At 42.9% G+C, this 23,514-nt stretch overlaps 1 protein-coding gene across 7 annotated transcripts in view; it reads left to right on the plus strand.

Moving 5' to 3' along the window:
• Positions 1-23,514, plus strand: part of LOC309697216 (membrane-associated guanylate kinase, WW and PDZ domain-containing protein 3-like) — a 60,569-nt gene that overhangs the window by 30,743 nt on the left and 6,312 nt on the right. For 3 of the 7 annotated variants that reach the window (XM_082518950.1, XM_082518952.1, XM_082518951.1), the window contains 14 exons: positions 2,055-2,228; positions 2,306-2,486; positions 2,938-3,008; positions 3,520-3,687; positions 4,524-4,693; positions 5,214-5,307; positions 5,876-6,047; positions 6,217-6,853; positions 7,234-7,297; positions 7,714-7,932; positions 8,428-8,706; positions 20,592-20,786; positions 21,543-21,619; positions 21,986-22,135. In XM_082518950.1, the coding sequence (XP_082375076.1) occupies positions 2,055-2,228; positions 2,306-2,486; positions 2,938-3,008; positions 3,520-3,687; positions 4,524-4,693; positions 5,214-5,307; positions 5,876-6,047; positions 6,217-6,853; positions 7,234-7,297; positions 7,714-7,932; positions 8,428-8,706; positions 20,592-20,786; positions 21,543-21,619; positions 21,986-22,135 (2,651 nt within the window). The remainder of the gene's footprint in view (positions 1-2,054; positions 2,229-2,305; positions 2,487-2,937; positions 3,009-3,519; positions 3,688-4,523; positions 4,694-5,213; positions 5,308-5,875; positions 6,048-6,216; positions 6,854-7,233; positions 7,298-7,713; positions 7,933-8,427; positions 8,707-20,591; positions 20,787-21,542; positions 21,620-21,985; positions 22,136-23,514) is intronic. The other 4 variants (XM_082518955.1, XM_082518954.1, XM_082518956.1 and 1 more) reach the window with 4 other exon arrangements.

The raw sequence follows: 23,514 nt of genomic DNA on the forward strand, positions 1-23,514 counted from the left end.
AAGCTACATACAGTGGCTTGCAAAAGTATTCGGCCCCCTTGAACTTTCCCACATTTTGTCTCATTACAGCCACAAACATGAATCAATTTTATTGGAATTCCACGTGAAAGACCAACACAAAGTGGTGCACACGTGAGAAGTGGAACGAAAATCAGACATGATTCCAAACATTTTTTACAAATAAATAACTGAAAAGTGGGGTGTGCGTAATTATTCAGCCCCCTTTGGTCTGAGTGCAGTCAGTTGCACATAGACGTTGCCTGATGAGTGCTAATGACTAAACAGAGTGCACCTGTGTGTAATCTAATGTCAGTACAAATACATCTGCTCTGTGACGGCATCAGAGGTTGTCTAAGAGAATATTGGGAGCAACAACACCATGAAGTCCAAAGAACACACCAGACAGGTCAGGGATAAAGTTATTGAGAAATTTAAAGCAGGCTTACTACTACTGGTGTTGGCCAGAGGGGCCGATGGCGCGATATGGCAGCCTCGCTTCTGTCAGTCTGCCCCAGGGCAGCTGTGGCTACAACTGTAGCTGCCTCCACCAGTGTATGAATGTGAGAGTGAATGAATAGTGGTATTGTAAAGCGCTTTGGGTGCCTTGAAAAGCGCTATATAAATCCAATCCATTATTATTATTATTAGGCTTCAAAAAGATTTCCCAAGCCCTGAACATCCCACGGAGCACTGTTCAAGCCATCATTCAGAAATGGAAGGAGTATGGCACAACTGTAAACCTACCAAGACAAGGCCGTCCACCTAAACTCACAGGCCGAACAAGGAGAGCGCTGATCAGAAATGCAACCAAGAGGCCCATGGTGACTCTGGACGAGCTGCAGAGATCTACAGCTCAGGTGGGGGAATCTGTCCACAGGACAACTATTAGTCGTGCACTGCACAAAGTTGGCCTTTATGGAAGAGTGGCAAGAAGAAAGCCATTGTTAACAGAAAACCATAAGAAGTCCCGTTTGCAGTTTGCCGTCGTGCTTCTCTTCAGCAGGGACAGGGAAGCTGGTCAGAGTTGATGGGAAGATGGATGGAGCCAAATACAGGGCAATCTTGGAAGAAAACCTCTTTGAGTCTGCAAAAGACTTGAGACTGGGGCGGAGGTTCAGCTTCCAGCATCAACGACCCTAAACATAAAGCCAGGGGAACAATGGGATGGTTTAAAAGAAAACATATCCATGTGTTAGAATGGCCCAGTCAAAGTCCAGATCTAAATCCAATCGAGAATCTGTGGCAAGCTCTGAAAACTGCTGTTCACAAACGCTGTCCATCTAATCTGACTGAGCTGGAGCTGTTTTGCAAAGAAGAATGGGCAAAGATTTTAGTCTCTAGATGTGCAAAGCTGGTAGAGACAGACCCTAAAAGACTGGCAGCTGGAACTGCAGCAAAAGGTGGTTCTACAAAGTATTGACTCAGGGGCTGAATAATTACGCACACCCCACTTTTCAATTATTTATTTGTAAAAAATGTTTGGAATCATGTCTGATTTTCGTTCCACTTCTCACGTGTGCACCACTTTGTGTTGGTCTTTCACGTGGAATTCCAATAAAATTGATTCATGTTTGTGGCTGTAATGAGACAAAATGTGGAAAAGTTCAAGGGGGCCGAATACTTTTGCAAGCCACTGTATGTGCTTGTTTCTGACCAAACTGTCTCCAGACTCCACGCGGGCCTAACATCCTTTCAGTGGGATCTGTGCTCACCGCTCAGCAGCGCACAGCTCGATTAGCACTCGCCTAAATGAAAGAGAACGCTGTGGTGAACATCTTGCAGCCTAAACATCATTTAGCATGGCCGCCTTAGTTAGTAGTGGCGTAGGTGGGGGGCATATATTTGGTGACCAGCACTCTTACAACATAATTACTTTCAGGTCACTTCACTCACTTGGGGAAACTTCCTAACAAAATCTGACTGTTTGAGCCTTTGGAAAGGATGGAGTAGTAAGAACTGGAGGAAGATATGAAATGTGTAAATCTCTGACTATAAAAGTTCATCAAACCTGAGCTGTTTCAAACAGCAGTTTGTTCTGTTTCATCCAATCACAGGGAATTATTATGGGACGCCCCGCCCCGTCCACATTGGCCCAGAGAGTCCACCAATCACATACCAGGAACATCGAAACCTGCTGAGGAACTTCAGGACAAGGAGCAAGTCTCTGAGTAACCTGGAGAAAGCTGTGGAGGAAGGGGACAACAGTGAGGAGGACAGCGGGCTGACGGGTAGAGAAGCTCACATGTAACACATCCCAGTCTTACCTGCACAGGTGTGTTTGCGCGTTGACGAGATTCTCTACCAGCAGGATCAGCTGGAGCCCCGCCCACAACCCTGCCTCTCAGCCAGTCATGGGAGTCCGCGGTAGGAATGGAGAATGGAGGAGGGGGAAGAGGAGTAGGGAGGGGAAGAGCGGGAGTGGGAGGTCCGCTGCCGGAAAACTGGGAGCTGGCCTACAGTGATTCAGGGGAGCCGTATTACATCGAGTGAGAAATACTTATCAGTTCTTCTTCTGGTGTCAGCTGATTTAATCCGTTTGATTATGGCCATCAGAAAAATATGTTGAGGAAAGCCATGGACGCTGTAATGCTGTTTAAACTTTAAATTTATCTTTTTTCCAACGAAGTCTGGTACATACAAAATATTTGATCCTTTAAATGTCTTATTCTGTGAACCAGTCCTGCTTGTTTTTGTTGTGTGAGTCAGTTTTTTGTTTTATTTTCTTGCAAACTGAGACATGAGACCCACAAACAGGAAACTGAGCTGAGTTGCTGAATGTTTCCTGTCTTTGCAAAAATAATAATTTCCAGTAGCAGGCAGAAAAAGCACTACATTTTAACTTATCCTCAATCTGTCAGATTATATTGTCCAGTGTGTTGATGATGGTGGTGGTGGTGGTGGTGGTAATTAGGATGTGTGTGTTCCTCTGTCCATCAGCCATAATTCAAAGACGACCAGCTGGCTGGATCCTCGAACTCAGAACAAAGAGACGACGTCTTCTACAGAACGTAAGGCGGTTTTAGATCATTCATTCACATGCAATTCATCTTGTTTTGTTCATGATTATGTCACATAATTGCTTCTCTGAAGGACATTTAAAAATATTACAGTCATACCCTCAAATGGTTATATGTTATTTTTAAATTCTAGTTAAATGCTTTTTATTTGAGGTGGTATTTGTGTTGAAACTTCCCGTTTCCACACAAACTGCCTTGGATGCTTTCATTCTGGCAGCAGCAGCCAGCAGAGGGCAGCACTGACACACAAACTCCACTTTTTTTGTTTTTATTGTCACACCAATCAGAAAGAAAAAAGAACAATATAGATGCATGCCTGTCCTCTGTGAGTTTTACACGGAAAGAAAGAGTCCACGTTCTCCCTTCCTGCACATGAACCTCTGGAGTTATACAAGCATCCTTCGAGGATAGGACTAACATTTCCTCTTTCCCTTCTCTTCATCCTTTTTCCTCCTTTGCCTGCCTCCTTTCTTTTTCCCCCATGTCTTCTCTCGCCTCTCAGTCCCAGAGTTCACCGACCAGCCCAGTCAGCTGAAGGGCTACTCCATCCATACTCGGCTCTCTAAAGGTCCTCGAGGTTTCGGCTTCAACATAGTTGGAGGAAGTCGACCCCGAGAGTTTCTGCAGGTGTACAGCGTCACACCTGGAGGACCGCCTGCTCTCAACACAGGTACTGATCACAGTACAGTTTACCTTCAGTTATGTCACAAACCTGAATCTGTTACATGGTTTTGGATCCAGGTTTCTGAAATCCAGGTAAAATGTGTTCAAATGTAAAAGCAGGACGTTTCAAAACCCAAATCACAATCTGGACTCTCATAATCACATAAAAAGCATCATAAAGTGGGAGTTGTTGTCGTGGGTCAGGTGGTCAGAGGAGAGAGGTTGAGATTCTCTCTCTGTGGAGGATTACGGTGCTGTTGATTAAGAAAAATAAAGAGCTGAGTACTAATCTCATGATCTACAACTAATCCACACACGTGCGCTCTCACACACAGTTTAATCTGACCCACGTACCCACGCCTCCTCCCTGTGGGTTGGTTCACATGCTCTGAGATCAGCGTGGAATCAGGAATGAAACAGAGCTACGGAAAAAACAAGCTTAAGACCTGTTCACGTGTTGTGGTTTTCATTTTAAATAGATGAAACTTTGTCACCCAGAATGAGAAGACACAAAACATTAAATCTCATTTACACTTGTAGTCCTCTTGGTTCACACCTGGATTTTGTACCTGTGCCTGTTCACCTTACTGCTCACTGAAAGGCGAGAGAACGTAAAACATCAATATTCTCACTCAAATGATGGATTATGCTTGTTGTGGACAGACAGAGATGCTTCAGGAAGTCAAACTGAGTGTAAAAATGTGTGCTTCATGTCTTTGGATTCTAACTGTAAACTAATTTCTTTGGTAATCACAGATTTCAGCTGCAGCAGCTGCACATATGCACTCCTGCATGTCCTGTTAGACATTAAGACTCTAACCAGTAGATTTTGCTTCCTCGAAGCGGACATCCTGGTCTACATCAACGACACCTGTGTGCTGGGTCGCTCTCACAAAGAAGTGGTGGAGATGCTGAAGTCGGTACCGATGGGTCAAAGCGTGGATGTGGTGCTGAGGAGAGGATACCCGATGCTTTATAACCCCGACGGCTGTCCCAAACAGAGCCTGGAGACGGTACAGCCCTAAATTTACTTTAATTACTTAAGGGCATAAAACTGTTTAAATATCAGTTATTTTAGTGTGATTTTTTTTAACTTTTTTCCCATAGAGAGGGTGAAACATTTCAGTGCTTTCAAGTTAAAAGATTCCCCATGACTCCTCTTCTGCCTGCTGTGGGAAACTTTAAGGCCTGTGTAAGAGATCAATGACTTCACAGCCAGTGAAAACAGGCATAAAATACAAGAAATAGCTGCCTTTTAGCACACACTAACATTTCCTCTTTATACAAACAAGCAGAGACAAAATTAAGCAGAGCCGAGATAAAAACAATGAGTTATCGTGTCTTGTTCTTGTTTTGCAAATGCAGACAGCCAATCTTTAATAATTGGGGTTGAGAAGACTTGCACAGCCATTTAAAAGTGAGCCGTGCAAATATTTAGACCCTTAAATCAGTGGTTCATCTGTGAGGTGGGCTCCACTCGTGGGACATACACTACCAGGGGAAAAGTGTCTAACCTCATATCCGACCTTTCAGCAGCCGCAGACCCCCAGCGAGTCCGGCAACCTGAGCCGAGGCCTGACGCACCTCACCTACAGCCGCACTCTGGACGCCAACGGCAGCACGCCAGGTCAGAGCAACCGTGGAAACCACATGGTTTACATTTACAGTCCTCTACTCTCATCACAGCTGTGTGATACAAATTTAATTTAGAAACATTAATAATTTATTTTAATTCACTGCATAATAATGTGGCACATTAACAAATAATAAAGGATTGTAAAAACACAACGATTATTTTGTAATTTTACTAATTTCTGCTATTTGTAGCCAGGGAGGATGATGTAATGAGCTGCCGGCTCAGGGGTCCCAGCGGGGGTATTTAACATTTCTTGTTGGAAAGCCGATCAAAGGCCTCCAAAGGCAGAACAAAAGCGCGAGAGTTTACAATGAAAAGTCTCTACAAAGTGAGAAAGTTATCAAAATAAGATAAACAAAACACAATGGCTTATCCTGCTGTGGGACCCGTCGCCGTGTCTGCGTGGAGGGTCCCATTGTCTCGCTCTCTGAACTTATTTATAGCTCATGTAAAAGAACACATCACATCAGAGTTGAACCTAAGAACTTTGCTTTTCTCTGACAGCTGTTAAAAATAAAACACAAATTAACAGATTCATCTTCTTCTCTCTATAATCCAGGCCTGGCACAAACCCCGCCCTCTTATGCCACTCAGCCAATGACAAATGGACTCACGGGCCCACCCACCCCCACGTCTTCTGATACCCCACTGGGTCCACCACACCCAGCGGAGAGGACGCTTACCAATCACAGTGACTCTGATGGCGGCCTATCCAATGCAGGAACTCGAAGGTCAGTGAGGGCATCAGCAGTACCTCACACATCGTGGTGCTTCCCGGATTCTTTTTGTGAAAACGAACCTCAAAGGTTCTTCTGTCCTTTGGGAAAAATCCTGCGCAGCTTTAGCAGTGATCTCAGAAGTAATGGTGCTCAGCCTGTTCCACTCTGCTCTTCCTCACAGGTCTTCTCTGATTCGCTACAACAGCAACACTCTCCCCGCCCTCTCTTCCACTTCCCTTCTCCAACATCAGAGCTCCAAGTCCTCAGAGAGTGACCTGTCCACATCCACGCTCCCCATATCCTCCTCCACGCTCCCCATCACTTCTTCATCCTCACACACTCTTACCAAACTTGCGCTCTCTCAGCCCGAGACGGGCCTCCTCCAAAACTCCACCAGCTCCAGCAGCACAAACAACACCCCCTCCTCTTCTACACCTCCTGGTCCGCCTGTGCATCGCCCACTGATGCCTCAGACCTCCCTCGCTCTGACCCCACCCAGAGACATCCCACCCTGTGGCTTTAACGGGTGCCCGGCCAATCACCAAGCACCCTCCACAGCATCCAGAGGAAACCCGGGATTGGTGCTCCCCCTTGGAGCCGGGTCCCCGGGGACAGCCCACGGCGGGGAGCTCGTGCCGGTGGCTCTCAGCCGCAGTGAGAGCAGGGGACTGGGGTTCAGTGTGACAGCAGGAGGAAATGGGGGTCAACAGGCAGTAGTCAGGCGGGTTTGGGATCGGAGGCAGTGCCTGTCGCTGCAGTCAGGAGACATTATAGTGAAGATCAATGGAGCAGACGTCCAAAGCTTCAGCTTCTCCCAGGTAAAAGATTTTCATGGCTTTATCATCTCGCTCGACCTTGATATTCTGACTGACGTTAGCTCAGCAGTGAACAGTTGGTCTTTGGGAAGAGGGAAGCTCTCATGGGTGCTCATGGGAGTTTTGTGGATATTTCTCCGTATATCCTAGAGGTGTTTTATTTCTGTGTGTCAAGGAAAGAGAGATGGTCCTGTTTAACCTAAAAAAGAAATCCAAATCACAGTAGTTTACCTGCCTAAGCCCTCCTTGTTACTACTGACAGACATAGCCATTGGTTAATGAAAACTAACCGATGTCTAATGTGACGTGATGAGTGAGGAACAGATCTGACACTAAAGAAGTTCCATCAGAAGTAATAAACACGAGTTTGTTTCCTTCCTCAGGTGCAGAGAGTGCTGCAGGAACACACCAAGCAGGGAGAGGTTGTACTTCTGGTCTACAGAGGAGGTAGATACGCCCGTTACCCCAACCCTGATTCACTGATGACTGTGACTGTTAATAACACCAATGCAAATCTAAGTATGTCGGGCTCAGGCTGCAGGATGTCTTCGTCTCATCAGCCAATGATTGTGTCATAAATGTTTATGCATTTTGACACTGGTTATATTTGGTGCAAACTAATCAATGTTATTGAACAGCATAGGTTATCCAGCAATTCCTAGAATGTAAATAAGCATGCAGAAATGGCCAATAATGTGTTTTCATTTTGAATGCCTTCACATCGGGAGGCTTAGACTTAATTTCTATTGTCACTCACTGTTTGGTTAACTTTAACTGGTTAACTGGTTTGATTAACTGCTTAACTTTAGATCATATCTATATGACATAATGAGAACTTAAGGGCTTACTCTTTCCTCCGTCAGCTCCCGTATCCTCCCCAGTCGTCACCCCCAACATCTACAAACGCCTCATCATCCCGCACGGAATGACCGGCCCTTCCTCCTCCCACCCCAACACTTCAGCCGACATGCCTTCCCCGTCCACGGGTGCCTTGGTGGGGGGTATTCCCCCACTCAGCCAGGCTGGCTTGGCCCTTGAGAGTCCCCAGGAGGGGCAACTACCAGCAGCAGGGAACCACCAAGGTAAAAGCATCCAAGAGTAGTAGTGAGGTGTGCTGCTAAGTGAGTGGCGACTGTGCCAGTAGCTGTTTTTGTTGGTGTATAAGTGACATGATTTCCCAGTTCTGCCTCAGAAACAGCTCCTGCAGAGGAAAATAATAAATGCATTTATTATTTAACAGAAAATTGGAAAACAAAAGGCAGATATTTCAGCACATTTCTACACTTCTACATATTTCTACTTAACTATGATGGGCTGTGTAAATATTTAAGTAAAATACTTTTTGTTGTAAAGCGAGAAAGCCAGAAAGAGGCAAAGGAAAATCATTTATTAAGGGAATCATTTAACAAATCTTGTGCTTTCCAAGCAAATCCAAAATGCCAGGTTTCTTTAGAATGATCATTTTTAGATGATGTGGGTCCCGTTGCACCCACAGTGTCGCCTAATTCTTAGCTATAAGCATCTTGAGATGACAGATGTTGTGACTGAATACAAATAAAGCTGAACTGAATCCTTAGGTGCCCCTCCTGCCCAGACGCCTAACGGACCTCCAGCCTCGGCCCTCATCCAGAGCACTAGCTTCCTGGACTCAGTTCCTGTGACGCTGACCTTAGAGCCACGTGACTTGTTGGGCGTGGAAGAGAGTGCCGGCGGACCTCCTGCACTCAGAGAGGGCGGACTAGGAGCCGTTCCTAAGGATGGAAGAGGAGGAGGAGTAAAGTCAGTGGATGTGGAGCTGAGGAGGCGACAAGGAGAAGGCTTTGGATTTGTTATCGCCTCTCAGGAAGTGAGTGGAGGTGAGTGGCAAAGAGTCCTCCGTATGTCCAGCTTCTGTCGGCGTCACCGCCTGTTATATGATTGAGTTTTGTATTTTAGGTCATCTTTTGAGGTTATATTTAGGTCCTGGAGTTTTCAGTTTGTTTTTACCTCCCCTGTGCTCCCTGTTTCCTCGTATCCAGGCTTAGTCTTTGTGTTAGGTCTTTTTCTGTGTCATTACTTTGTACTGTATTTTGGTGCTGTCTCTTGTGCCATGTATTTAGCTTTATTTCCCATTTGTCTCATTAGTTTGATTTTGTTCACCTGTGCCTTGTTTCCCCCAGCTGTGTTCTCTCTCCCTAATGACATCATGCCTCTATTTAAACCCTCAGTCTGCTTGTGTTGCTTGTTAACCTCCCCTTTGGGCCCCTGGTCTGTGTTTAGTATCGTAGATTATTTTCCTCACTTTATCCGTCCTAGTTTGACATTCCTGTGTGTGACGCAAAAAGAAGTACAACAGAAACAGGATTCAAGAAGAATATACCTGAAACGGACAATAGAAAAACAACTGCTTCAAATTATCATTAAGCAAATGTTGTTTAGATGGTCTAGTGGTTAAATTGTGGCGATATTATTCTTCCAGCAAAAAGAAAATTTGACTGTTCATCCAAAACAAGAAGAGAAAGCAAACAAGTTATTTCCATTGATCACTAAATGGCGACAAATCAAACTGTTAGAAAAAGCAATTAGTGGAGAGAGCTATTGGACTTGAAAGGGACTTTCATTTGGTAATATATGTGATGCATAAGTAAGAAACACAACCTCTCTACTTAGCCCGAGGGGAAGTGGGTAATTTAAAAGTAAAGGAATTCAGTGGGCTGGATCACAGAGTTGGAAATGTTACCCACTGACACTTGAAATGGGTTAAAAATAAAACCTATTGAAATCCTTCAATCTCTCTGAAGATATAGGATGAAAAAAATAAATAAATAAATGATGGAAACTTGAAAATTGTTTTTCAAGCCTACTGTTCACCAGCGATCCAGAGTTCAAGTTCATATTCAAATAAACAAACATCTGATTTTGGAGGGAAGGGCAAGACTTTTTATACTGGTACATTTTTGGTTTCTGTTTGAACAAGCTTTGGTGCATGCAGATAAAATTTATCTGTATTGGTTAAAAAGGACCAGAGGAGAAACAGGAAGTTTTGAACCGGATATCCATTATGTTCCTTCTGTACAATCTGGCTACAATAGAAGCTGAGAAAAATGGCTTCGTCAGCCTCAGGCCAGAGTTACCTTACTGATGTTTATACGTGTCTGCTGTGATTTTAAGGCACTCAGCTGCAATAAAATAAAGGTTACTTGTAATAATTACAAAACAAGAGCACTTAGCTTATAAGTAACTATAACCCTGGGCACTAGATTTGCATATCACAGTTTAGTTTGGGTTAATAAGCAACTCGTTTCACATGTAAACAAGCCGCGGGTGTACAGGGAGGAGTTAAAGCTTTCAGATAAAAGCAGCACAGTAATACATAAATGCAGTCCAAGATTCCCTCCTCCTGAAACTGTGGTGGAGCTGACACAAAAAGCAGCAGAAGCTGGACACAGTACAGTAGCTGTGCAAAAGCACTGAGGGATTTTCCACAGCTGGGTTTGTGGCGACTCTCTGGTTGATTTCAGCTGCACCTGAGCTTCTCTGGTCGGCATTCAGCTGGAAGGAACAGAGAACTGAGCGACAATGATACACAGCACTCCACTGCACCTCCTCCTTTGGAAATATAACAATCATCTCCACTGTTAGCATTCCTTCCCCTCCACATGAGTAATTTCCCTCCCACCGCTATCTGCTCTGCATAAGCCCCGCCCCCTCTGACTGTCCCTCTATCACTCACTGCAGCTCAGCTCACTCAGTCCAGCTCCTGCTTTTAGAGCCGCAACCTGCTTCACGCAGACAGCGCAGAGAGACAGAAGGACAAACAGTGAGGACAGAGAAACAAGGACAGAGCATTGTTGAGGGCTCGGTTCAGGTCTGAATTATCCATCATGTTGGAGCGACTGCAGTCAGCTCTGAAAACTGTCAAGGACTCCAAATGTAAGTTTAGTTTGGATTTTTAAGCTTTCTTCTAAATTCAAGGCTGACTTGGTTTCTGGGAGGTCCGTCCATCATCGTGTCTGTGCCTGAGCCGTATTGATTTAGAGTCCTGCTGTGTGTGGGTCAAAGGTACTCCTGAATTTGTACGTGCACTGCTGTGGAACAAGTTTTCACAGCCTGCTCCTCTTGTGCTTTGTTCCCTAGTAAAGTTTTTTTTAAGAGGGTTTTTTGTCATCTGACTACAGGCTCTAACCAGATCGCCTGTGAACCATTTATTGTTGGGGTGAGGTTGCATAAGAAGAATCATTTCAGAAACTAGAAGTTGTTGCCTTTCAACACTGTTATCTTAAATGAGTTTTGTCCTGGGTTTGCATAATAATGGAAAAACCTACATAAAGCAGTACATTTGAACCCTAACCAACACTAGCTTATTAAGAAAATAAATGAATCTGCAACTTAAATGTTTTCTTTCTCATCTAAAGAGCCACATGCTGCTTCTTTATGTTTGATGATTCTCATCTAATGTGAGATTCTTCAAAGCTTCCAGTTGATACTAAAAAGTAATATCAGATTAGATACTGAGGAGTCCACTGATTCATGTTTGTCCACCACACAAAAGGGAAAGTGAAGTTTTGTGAAAATACAGTTGCAGTGGCAGCAATAACTGTTTCTGTTTCTGGGTGTCAGTGGCATCAGAGTCCACAGTGTACGGGACAAAATAACAGGCTTTTACTTACTGCAGCATCTGGAAGAAACACTTGAATGTAGTCAGAGCTGGTAACATGTTTCTCTCCAGCTACTATGAATCTGTTTCCTCCCTTGCTCCCTCTTTAATCTAAATCCTTCTCCCTTTTATTCCTGTCTCCTTGTTCTCCTCCTCAATCTGTATCAGCTCTCAGGAATGTCTGAAATAGTTTCACCTCATTGAAACTATGTGCCGTTATTGTGTGTGTGTGTGTGTGTGTGTGTGTGTGTGTGTGTGTGTGTGTGTGTGTGTGGACCAGTTTGAGTTTAGACCTTTGTGAGGTGTCTGGTCCTCACTGTGGCTCAGACTGTATGATGTGGTTTTTACTGTATGTTCCCACATCATCAGTAATGCAAACATGCACAGGGCTGAAGGATGAGCTTGGTAGCAAATTTCAATTTTTAATTAAATAGTTCTTTAATTTTTGTTACCTTTGCTGTTTTCTGACAATATTAAAACAATGTGTGCGCCTGTGTGTAAGTTATGTAATATTAAATCTTCATGACATAACCCTTTGAAATTCATTCAGAGCTTAGCTTCATCTGCCGGCCTGTTTGTGTCCAGATGTGCTGTCTATTTCCAGCTGTGGTTCACTGTTAAAGGAGTCCCAAAATTAACACGAGAATATATATGTAGCCCGTATTAATCCTTATAGTTCAACTATTCCTCTCATTTTCCATCTCTGTGTTTTTAATTATGAATGATAGTTAAATAAAAGATTATTTATAATATCCTGGATCATTCTGACATCAAAAAGAAGTCATGTTGTACGGAGGTTTGAGAAAATGTAAACACTTTTCTAATGAATTTCTGGTCTCAGTTGCTAATTTCAAGCCCCACTGAAAAGAAACAACATTGAGTTGTAAATTATAATTCCATTTAAAGTCAAAGGGACAAATAAATATATTTTCACCATGAGCGTGCAGCATCCCTGGGTTTTTCAGTCACATGTGACCCCTTGTTTGGCTTCAGCATCCAAAGATGGTAATAGCAGAATCAGTCAGCAGCAAGAGCGCCTCATTAACCCTTTGTATCATATTTGATAGATGAGTTTCTGAGACCTCTATCGCATCAACATGATCAATACTTGCCATAATTTCAAAATGTTATCGACCAAACTCTTTTTTTTTTTTTTTTTGTCTAAAATGAACATTTTTGCTAATAAAAAGTTGCCAAAAACTGCCAATGTATCAAATGTCAAATCATAAACATGATATAGCAAAAAAAAAAAAAAGTGAATTTTGTTATAAGGGTTAATAATCATCCCAGTTCCAAAAAAATCTAAATTTTCTGGCTATTTCTTGATGGGTTGGGTTTTACAGGGTTAACCAATGGCTGACATCACTGTGGCCAGATCCATCTTTGGCTGGAAACAACCACCAAATAGCCAAAAGGACCAAAAATGATACATAGTGATGAGCATTACGTGTCCTTATTTAAAAACTGACCCGTTGTTATACATGCTGACTTCTTTCCTGTCCCATTCCAGTCACACTATGAACAGCAAAGCTCCCATGATTCCCAGAGGAATGCCGTGACTCAAAGAATTTCTGAAAAAACGTCAGCCTGTGCTCCCGAGGCGGTCGTGTGTCGAGTGTGAATGCGTCTGTTCGTGCTTTAGCATTCGGAATAGGAGATGTTAAACTTTCTATTAATAGCAGCTTTAATCCATAATTCAGCAGAATTATGAGCTGGGCTGTGTGTGTTTGACAAACTGGAGTGCAGGTGACTTCAGGCTTATTGGACTATGAAATTGGACAGACACACACATTTGTCTTTCAGCACTTGTGAGGACTTCCTGTACATGATGCATTAATGTGCTTCTTACCCTGAACCTGAACTCTCACCTGTGCTCTAGCAGTCTTCTGAAGCTCTCCCAAGGTGAGCTACAGACTCAACGTCCTCGCAACGAGAAACATCCTCATGTATTTAACCATTCACCCGTAAAAGTCCCACAGCATAAAACTCCAAATATTAATACTCAGACATCATCTGCTTATTGCGCTGCTGACAAAATCTGTTTATTAGCATAACTCTGACTTTCTAAACACATAGAATTCAGTTATGTCGTGCTGCAGTGACGCGTGCTGGTATTACTTGGTTACATGTGGTCATATTTGAGTATTTATATTAAATTAGAGGCTATAGTCTGTATATAAATGGGAAGCATCAATAAAATCACTGCAAACATTCTGCTATGACACTGCTATAATCTGTCATAAAAGTGATGACAAACATATTTGAACCTCAGGACTCTGTGTGAGGCTGAGTTTACTGAAACTGTGTGAACTGATGTGTGTAAAAGTACAGATTATAATTTGCCACTTCATGGTTCAGGCTCATGACCCATGGCGACTAGTGGGAGAAGCATGACTTTAGTTATTGGATTCAATATGATTGGAATAAAGTGTAATAATAGGTGCTCCTGCTGTTCATGTGGTAACTACCTGACTTTGAGGATGCTCCGACAGCCCCTCCTGCAGATGGGGGGCCCCATGTTGCTCTTTAGGGCTGGACCTGTAGGCTGGCTTTATATATGTGCAGGTGAGCCTTCTGAAGCCAGTCGGAGGTGGGACTAAATCAGTGAGCAGGGCAATGATAATGCTGACAAAAAAACAATAATTGGTTGTGGCGCACATAAAGTGACTCCAGCACCTTCTGGGTGCCTCGTAGGTGAGGATATTTGGCACGTCCTACTGGGAGGAGACCCCGGGGTAGATGGAGGACATCCTGAAGAAATTACATCTCTCAGCTGGCTCGGGAACGCCTTGGGAAATTTTCCGTACTATATTTTATGTTTTGAGACTTCAAACTGCAATATTGTGAGGACTGATTCTTAAATAACGCTTTTCTACTGAAGCAGTCTAAGTGCTTTATACAACGTGCATCATTCACCCATTTATAGAAGCACTATCGAACATTTACACAATGAACACATCAGAGTCCCTCGGTCACCCCGGGATTGAACCACCAACCTTCCAATTAGTGGATTACCTGTTCTACCTCATGAGCTACAGACATGTGAACTGTAGATATAGATGGATATGAAATTGTGGAACATATTGAATATAGAAAACTCAGCAGATACAAAATGAATTTAGGTTTTTGTTTTTTCCAAGAGCTCTTTGTGTGCTTCCCCAACATGTAACTGTGTCTCCTGGGGTTGTTTTTCACTCCTAAGGCTGGTTTAGAGCCAGAGCCTAATCTGAAATACAATTATTCACGTTTCAACAGTCAGAGCAGCGTCTCTTATCCGGGGGGAAAAGTTCCAGTGTCGCAGGTCTAGAATCAGGAGCCACTTACTTGCAGGATTATGAATACCAAATAAGACTTTATAAGTCCCACACACAAATAAACTGGGCTTGAGTAAAAATTAATTTAAAGCAGCAGTGTGCAGAAAACTACTGAGTTTTTTTCTTTTTTTTTTCATTTATAAAATGCCAGCTGGTGATAACAAAACATCAAATGACAGGAAAATGTGATGAGTGTCATGAAGCTAGCTGTTATGTGTTGATGTTGATATGTTAACATGGCCTCTAGCCTTTTAGAGAGAAGGCAGAGCGGACTTGTTTGCGACTCTGCACCAGCAGAAAAGCACCTGGGTTCATGTGGGCAGACAGGAGGTATGTGTGATGTTTGAGGAATGTGGAAGAGGTCTTATGATGAGGATTTATTCTGTGTGCAGGCACAGGAGGGTCTTTTGGCCGCATAACAACGTCAGTAAATCATTTTTGGTATTATATTCAAACCCCAAACAACCAAACAGCATCTTTTCTGAGCCATACACAGAAAACTGCATCAGAGTTTACCACAAGGACAGTAAATAAACAAAAACACGATGAGCCGCCTGACCAAAGAGTCTGGATCGTGGTGCTGGTTGTGGTGTTGTGGTGAAAATCATGAATGTTTAGTTACTTTGAGATATCAAGCTGAATTTTTCCTCAACAGGTTAATATTTTATTGGTTTTCTTTGTGCAGCACATCTGGAGTCAGAACTGTGGTTGGAGAAAGTGATCTAGCAAATGTTCTCATACATGATTCATGGAGTCAGACCCAGAGAGGCCTCACACGGAAGGAGAAGGAAATGTCCAGAAGTACATGTCAGGACATATGAAATAGTTGTATGTTTGAGCAGAAAAAACGGCTGAATAGAAGTTTGATTTATGGATTTTTGGCACAATTTTTAAAGTTTTTTTATAGTCAATAATTTAAGTTCTTTAACTTGTAGTTTCGGTCCCACACTTTACCCCCACCCTACATCGAAAACAAGAGACTTGTGTGAAACTGTTGACGTGATGTGTCAAGCTGAAAAGGAGGTTGGTCTTTACTTAGTCTCTACTTTGTTTTTACGGCAAAACTTTACCAGAGCCTAAAAAATACATTGTTCAGTGGACCAAGAGGGAACACGGGGCACTGTCATTAGGAGACACACAGGACTTTATCCTCTGGGATGGGGGGGGCTATGATTTGTAGAGGACACAGTTTTTGTATCTGTAAACCACCACAGTTGGTTTTACATCAGACAATTAAGATGTGAGTGCAGACGTGTGAGTTTCAGCTTTATTTCAAGGGTTTTAGAAAAACCTTTGCATGAACTTTTTGGGAATATTTGGATATTTTTATGCACATCCCCAAATTTTTAGAGGCTTAAAAGTAAACAAGTTAAAATGATTTTGAATGTTTTTAATACTTGAATGAAAACAAGACCAAATGCTGCATTTTTACAGGTTTTTACTGCCGTCACCTTCAGTTGCTGCTTGTGGGTCTCTCTGCCTTCTGTTTTCTATTTAATAACTGAAAAGCTGCCCTGTTGGGTTGAGATCAGCTGACTGGCTGTTAATTCCATTTCTTCACCTTGAGAAACTCTTGGGCTGCTTTTACTGTCTGCAGCTGCTGTTATTGGGTCATTGAAGGATCTGTCCTAATCTGAGCAGAGCGTATAACCATATACACTTCATAATTCATGACTGCTATCAGCAGTCACGTGATTAATGAACACCAGTGACCCAGTTCCACCAGTGACAATGACACGCCCCGAGAGTGTTCTTGACATGGTTAGATGTTGTAAAATAGTTTTTCTGAACAATGGAAAGAATTCTGTGATCATGCACTTCAGGCCAGTCCATTCATTGATTTTACCAGACTGTTGATTTTTTACTTGCTCTCTCTCTTCTTTACAGTGAAAAGCTCTATAATACAAATTCAGCACTTTGAGTAAATTTCTGATGTCTGCTTCATTTGTAATCAAGTAACAAAGAAGCGGGCCTGACCATGAAACTGCTTTGTCCTCTGAAAATGTGAGACTGTGTATAGAAACTATGGTCTCATAGTACCTGTGAGACCAGGCTGCTATCGTCCAGTAAGAAGCAACTGGATATGCATGAAGGCAAAGGCAGGGAGACAGATGTGTGCACAGAAATACAAAAGACACAAAGATTTGTAGTGACTGTTTATCAGTTTTGGGTTTTTCTCATCGCTCTCTGCCTGCAGCTGTCAGCCTGGATATTATCACACTTCTCCTCCTCTGCTTCACTGAAGCATATTTCTCTCTCTGTAGCCTCGCGGTGCCTCCTCCACTGACTGAACACAGTGATCTCAGCACTTTCTTATCAGCTCACACGCTCGCATTCACCCTCCTACACCGTGTGTTTAAACAGCATTAAATACACACTCTTTTGCCTCTTTGATATTTTAAAGCTTCTTAAAGTGACTTTAAAGGAGCAGGTGGGATTTTTGTCCTGCTTCAGTCCATTCTCTGCGAATCCTGTTTACATCGCAGTCCTGCCGAGTGCAGGCCAGTTTATTTGTTCAGGCTGTGTCTGAGCTGCAGGTCGACGGCAGCACGAAAAATTCTCATGCAGGTTTTCTCACGTCGGGGCAGCCTCTGTAATTAACTTTCAGCTTCATTTGAAGTAGTACGTTAATCCGCCAGAGTCAGTGATAAAAGCCAGCTGCATTTTTAATATTTTCAATATATATTTTTATACCAGATTATATCCTGTCCATTCATAGTGTGCACTGAACCAGCCAACAGGTGATTTAGAAATATTATGTGTATAAAAGTTCATTTCAGCTCATAATTTTTCAACTTTATAAATTTATGCTCTACATAGGAACCCTTTTGTTCATTTTTGTACCTTTTTATATCTGTATTTTATTTCTCTATGACTGCTTTTTGTTGCTTTTTGGTCATCTTTGCCCATATTGCATATCTTTGTGCTCATTTCTTATTGTTGCCGTTATCATTTTTTAATCTCCTTTTAGTCATTTTGTGTCACTTGCTCATTTTACAAGTGGTTGCGCCCATTTTTTTGCTATTTTTATGGCTGTTTTGTGCATCATAAGTCAGTCAATATGCAGTGTTTTTGTTCTACATACCCCTAACAGCTACTGTCTTTGTTAAACTGGGTCATGTGAGCAGGTTACTGTAATCAGGTGAGCTCTCTGGCCTTCAGTCACTTCCTGTTTGATCTCCTAGACTTTACAACCTGAAACTGCACACAGTCAGGAGTTGGGACTCGGTGGTGGTTTCAGGGTCATCGGTTTGTGTATTTGCTGGTCATGTGACCACGCAGTCTGTTCAACTGGAAACATTTTTTTCTTTTTCGTTTGTCTTCCATTTTCTTTGTTCTCAGCGATTCAATGATTAGTGTCTCTGAGCTAGAAAATCTTTCTCAGAATTTCCCCCCATGGTCCTCCCTCCCAGAGATTTCAACACTGGCTTGGATCAGTGTGTGTGTGTGTGTGTGTGTGTGTGTGTGTGTGTGTGTGTGTGTGTGTGTGTGTGTCTTTGTGAGGACTGTCCTCACTTTAAAACAGACATTTAAAAGGATTTTTAAGGTTTTAGATTTGGTTTCGAGCTTCAGCTTTAGTTTATGTGCACTTAGTATGCGTGTTACGATAGAAATAATACAAAGGCATAATTCTGTATGTGATACCACACTATGGGGACTTGAACAGGTAAATAATTTAATGCTACATCTTTGGTTTAAGGTTAGCTTAACTTCTGACCAGTGTGAATCTCCAGAAATGACTTTAAACACTACATTGGTGAACTTGGCTGTTACAAAAACAAACTCCTACAAATGTTTTTCCCTCAGTTTAGTGATTAAAAAGGAAAAAAGTTCAGAGCAGGATCGAGCTGAGATTAACTGGTTCTAAACAAGATTTAGTATTGGTGCAAAGTCCACCAGTGATTAATGAACGTGCTCAGATAGGCGCACCTCAGAGTGCCTCCACTGTGACAAATTTAAATATATATTTATATTTGATAGTAGGGATGGGAGCACTGGCTATTGTAGGAAACCGGTACCCAGTAGTCCAGGTCCTATCGATCCTGCTTATTGGTTCCTGCACTCGCACTACAATTAGCTGATGTCAGTTTGCGTGCCAGAGGAGGAAAATAGTGACACAGTCTGGAGTGTGGATGTGGACATTTATTTTTATTGCACAAAAGGACGAGATAAATGGTAAAGTGTAAAACTGCATCCAGGACAGAAACAACCGCATTATGCTGCTAACACAACTTCGATGCAAGCATCTGCCGAGACAGCTTTATATTCTACAAAGAGAAAGATCTTAGAGACGTGTGTGTCCTCATTAGGGACTTGTGTTGGTGTGGGGTTGTAGCCTCAGGTTTATATTTTTAAATGGTGATAATGAGACATTGTGCTTCAGCCATATTACAGAGTAACATGAAAGTAACGAGTGTAATGAGAACTTTTTCCCGGGAGTAAATAACTGCATCATTTTTAAGAAAAGTGTTCTGTGTAATATGCGTAATAATGATTTTTTTGAGTAACAACTCCAACACTGATCATAACAAAGAGGTGAAATAACACGCACAAACATTTGACTACAGCATGCAATTAATTTGCATGAATATTATTTCTTTATTGCTGCTTGGTGGTGGCTCAACCCAATGAGAATCGATAAGGAATCAAGTCGATAAATGATATTGATAATGGAATCAGAATCACTATATTCTTATCAATTCCCTTCCCTATTTGGTAGCATGGCTCGACTATGGCTTCCTGCGCTGACATGGAAATGCATGACGCAGGGAGAGCACGCTATCCTGCCCTTCCATGTACATATGTGAAAACCCCAGAGGCAAGGAGCGCAGAAGCACAGCACACAGAACAGGCGTCAGTAACAACACGACATGGATTCATTCAGAAAAGGCCATAGCAGGAGTGCCTGGGGTGGAGGTGGGTTGCAGAGCGGATTGCACATGTGCAGCAACTTTACAAAGGTTAAAGCAACTCAAAGAGTACTTTCTTTAGGAAATTTGTGTCAAAGGTTTTCAGTTTGATTCAGTTTTCTGTTTAGAAATAGTGCACGTTGTACTGTGCTGTGGTTTCCCTCCTCCCCACTAACACTGCTACTGCCTGCATCACTTTCTCTTCATGCTAGAAATGGGAACTAAAGTTGCCAGAGTCTCAGTCTTTATATGTCTTGGCAGGTGGGCAGGGCTACTTTAATCAGGTGCACCATTAGTCTTAGTTTTGAGGACAAAATTACAATTACAGGCAAGTGTACATTATACTCAAACGTTGCTCTGTCCAACCTCACCAACACGTTTCTGTGACAGTGTTTAGGCATCGATCCTGCCCTCACAGGACGCCTTTGGGTGTCATACAGGAGTGAAAACCAGATCACTGCTGTGTGCGAGTCTTTGTTTCTTTGTTTCTACTCTGTGCTGATAGACAACAGTCATGTGACCACCACAGGTCATACCAACACCCTGCAGTTGGTGTTAATGTGGTTTGACTGTGGGTCTTTCTGCTCCTTTATTTAGCTGCACCAGCTGGTAGTTCAGCCAAGCAGAGTGAACAGGCCTCAATTATTAAAAGTGAAGCACATGTATTATTACACAGCAGCGAGGAGAGAATACACAGCGTCGGCTAAAGTCTCACAGTTCTGAGTAAATCCTGTCCTAATCGTTAATTGTACTTTTTGGAAAAATATTTGGCAGGTTTCAGTGTTCTTATTTGTCATTTCAACTCAGCAGTCTGTACCAAAAATATCATGATTTGTCCAGGTGATGTCTGACCATGTGACCTCTTTCTCTCCTTTCTCCAGCCCCATCGCTGATGTCTCACCGGTTCGTGACGGTGCGTCGTGGCAGCCCGGCGGCTCGCAGCGGGCAGATCCAGCCCGGAGACCAGCTGGAGGCGGTGGAGGGTCGGCCGGTCGCAGGTCTACAGCACCGAGACCTGGCCCAGATCCTGAGAAGAGCTGGGAACACACTGAGGCTGAGCATCACTCCTCGACACCGTATGAAAAAACACAGATACACTAAACACACTTATACCTACAGTAAGGCCAGTAACTGTAAATAAGCCTTTTAGCTTCCTTTGCTTCACTTTTAAGCCAGCTTTCTTCTGATTGGTTACCTGAAGTAAACAAAGCAACTGAGCAGCAGGCGGGGCTTCTGTGCAGCTGGTTCTGGTTTCTTCCTGTTAAAAGGGAGTTTTTCCTTCCCACTGTCGCCAAATGCTAGCTCAAAGACGGTTGTGTGATGGGGTTTCTTTATAATAATATAGGGTCTGTAGCTTACAATATAAAGCACCTTGAGGGGACCGGTGTTGTGAAATGGCACTGCATAAAGAAACTGAACTCTAATTACTGCTAAGCCTGTGAAAGTGGAGCTTGGACATCAAATACTTTACAGAGAGCTCTAAAGTTAGACACAAGGACATCACAGTATTATAGCTTATACTTGTATGGCTGCTACACTAGCCATGTCTCTCCAGTCAGACACTAAAATATTTTCCTTAGAATAATATTGCTTCAGCCTTTAATATCTCTGCCTCTCCCTCTGTGACAGCTGAGGCTCCTCCTGAATTGAATAAGCAGTTACGAAAGTGGATGGATGATGAAATATTTTTCCTAAACTGCTTAAATTAACAGATTTTGTACTGAAAGATAACACTTATCTTTCACGTCTTGATTGCCTAATTCTTAAATCTACTGTGATGGTAAATAGAGTCATCTCATCTCCCTTCTCATTGTCTTTTTCACTTCTTCCAGATTCCTCTTCCCTGACCGAAGCCGCAGATCTGGACATAGATGGTCGGATGATAAAAGGACCCAGAGGGAGGTCAAAGGTCGGTTTAACTTTTGTTTTGTTGTAATATTACTTTGATCGGCGACTGTCATCTTAAGCCTTCTTCACGCATGAATTGCAGCCCTGAATTTGTCTTGACATGTGGTGCATGTGAGTGCACAAATGACCAGGTGTAGATGTTCCACTTTCTGCACATCCTACCGAGGACAGGATGTGCAGGAAGCACCACCTAAATCAGAAAGTGTTTCCAGCTGTGCAAAAGTGTCTGAAGCAGACCGCTTCCTGCTGTGTGCTACATTTACATCTAAATTGTCTGAAGTTTACACTGGAAGACAGCTGTACTGTGGGACTGTCATTAAAGAGGCAGTACTGTTTAGTATCTGCAGTATTGTCTGTCTGTGTCCAGCAGGAGGAGTCAAAGTTCTACAGCGTGGACCTGGAGCGAGGTCCTACGGGTTTCGGTTTCTCTCTGAGGGGTGGCAGTGAATACAACATGGGACTGTATGTACTCGGGCTGATGGACGGGGGGCCAGCCCAGCGCAGCAACAAGATACAGGTACATGTGTACTCGTACTATTTAAATACACATACAGGTGCAAAATGCAAAATCCTGTTCATCATTTTAGATTTAGGTTCAGGCTGAGGTGTCAGTCATTAGCTGTTTCACAACAAAAGTCTTAGTGAGGAGACCGAATTCTTGTTTTTATTGTGAAAGAGGTGCAGGAAGTCTTATTGGGGTTTTTTTTCTTATTTATTTTAACAATAATCTAACCTACTGACTAAAACCCTTCATTAATACTTTAATGCAGGTGAATCTATATGAGAGGAAAATCAAATCTGTACACCTTAAACATTAATGTGAACAGACGATCACAGGCATCCATTAAAAACATTTGGACATATTTCAGCGTCCTGATGAAACGAATGCGATGAGAAGTCTTTTACTGACTCGGTAGAATAAACTCTGACAGTGAAACCATGAGTCTGATCCAGGACTTTCTCAGAGTTTCCGTCAACTGTTCGATTAGTAGATGACACCTTCTACCTGCTGAGCTGCAGGAGAGGAGCCTCCCCAGTGTTACTGCGTTTGTGCTGTGCGGAGATTCAGAGATGCTCTATTAAATCTACTGATGATTCGTCTGCAGAAACGCTCTCTGTGATCTGTCATATCTGGTACTGTTAAAACACACGACACCGCTGAGCCAAAACACTGACCTCCAGGGGAAGTGAACATCGTTGGGTGTCAGGTAGGGACAGTCCAAGTCTGCAGGGGTGAGGACTCACCTCAGACTTGTTTAGAGAACAAGTCTGACAAACTTCTGGGGACTTAAAGGATCTGCTGCTGATATATAAAGAAGGCCAGTCCCACTGGGAAGCTTGGAAGTCTGTAGAGTCCAATTCTTGGCTGGTTCAAGGTGATGCCAGATTTGTGGAGAAAAAGTGGAGACTTGGTGTGATTGATGCTGGATCGGGTCTGAACGTGTTTCCTATATGAGCTGAGCTTTGGGCACAGTGAAACAGCAGGAAATGCAGCGGAGACGTTTCCACTCAGACAAACATCACTCAGGATCTCCGTCAAGTCGTTCTTTGTGATATTAAACCTTCTGAAATATTCAGAGCTTCACTTTGTGCCTGCAGCTCTGAGACTCTGATCATCAAACATTCAACATCGCAGCTGCTCGCATCGTTCTGCTTCCTTTTTTGTTGTTCCACAAAAAAAAGAACTTCACAAAATGCGCTGCAGCAAATGTAGCGCCCCCCAGAGGCCGAAATAGCCAACCTTTCTGAACAGTTTAAATCCTGATGTCTCAAACCACCTGAATGTGTCATGTTTGTGCAGCGTCTGTCAACTGCAAGTTGAACGTTTTTAAATGACACTGAGCTGAATTATGAACTGGATAATAAACAAAAGTGAATTAAAGTAAATATCTAAAT

The sequence above is a fragment of the Aulonocara stuartgranti genome (genome assembly GCF_965226115.1).
Source record: "Aulonocara stuartgranti genome assembly, chromosome: 20".
NCBI lineage: Eukaryota > Metazoa > Chordata > Actinopteri > Cichliformes > Cichlidae > Aulonocara > Aulonocara stuartgranti.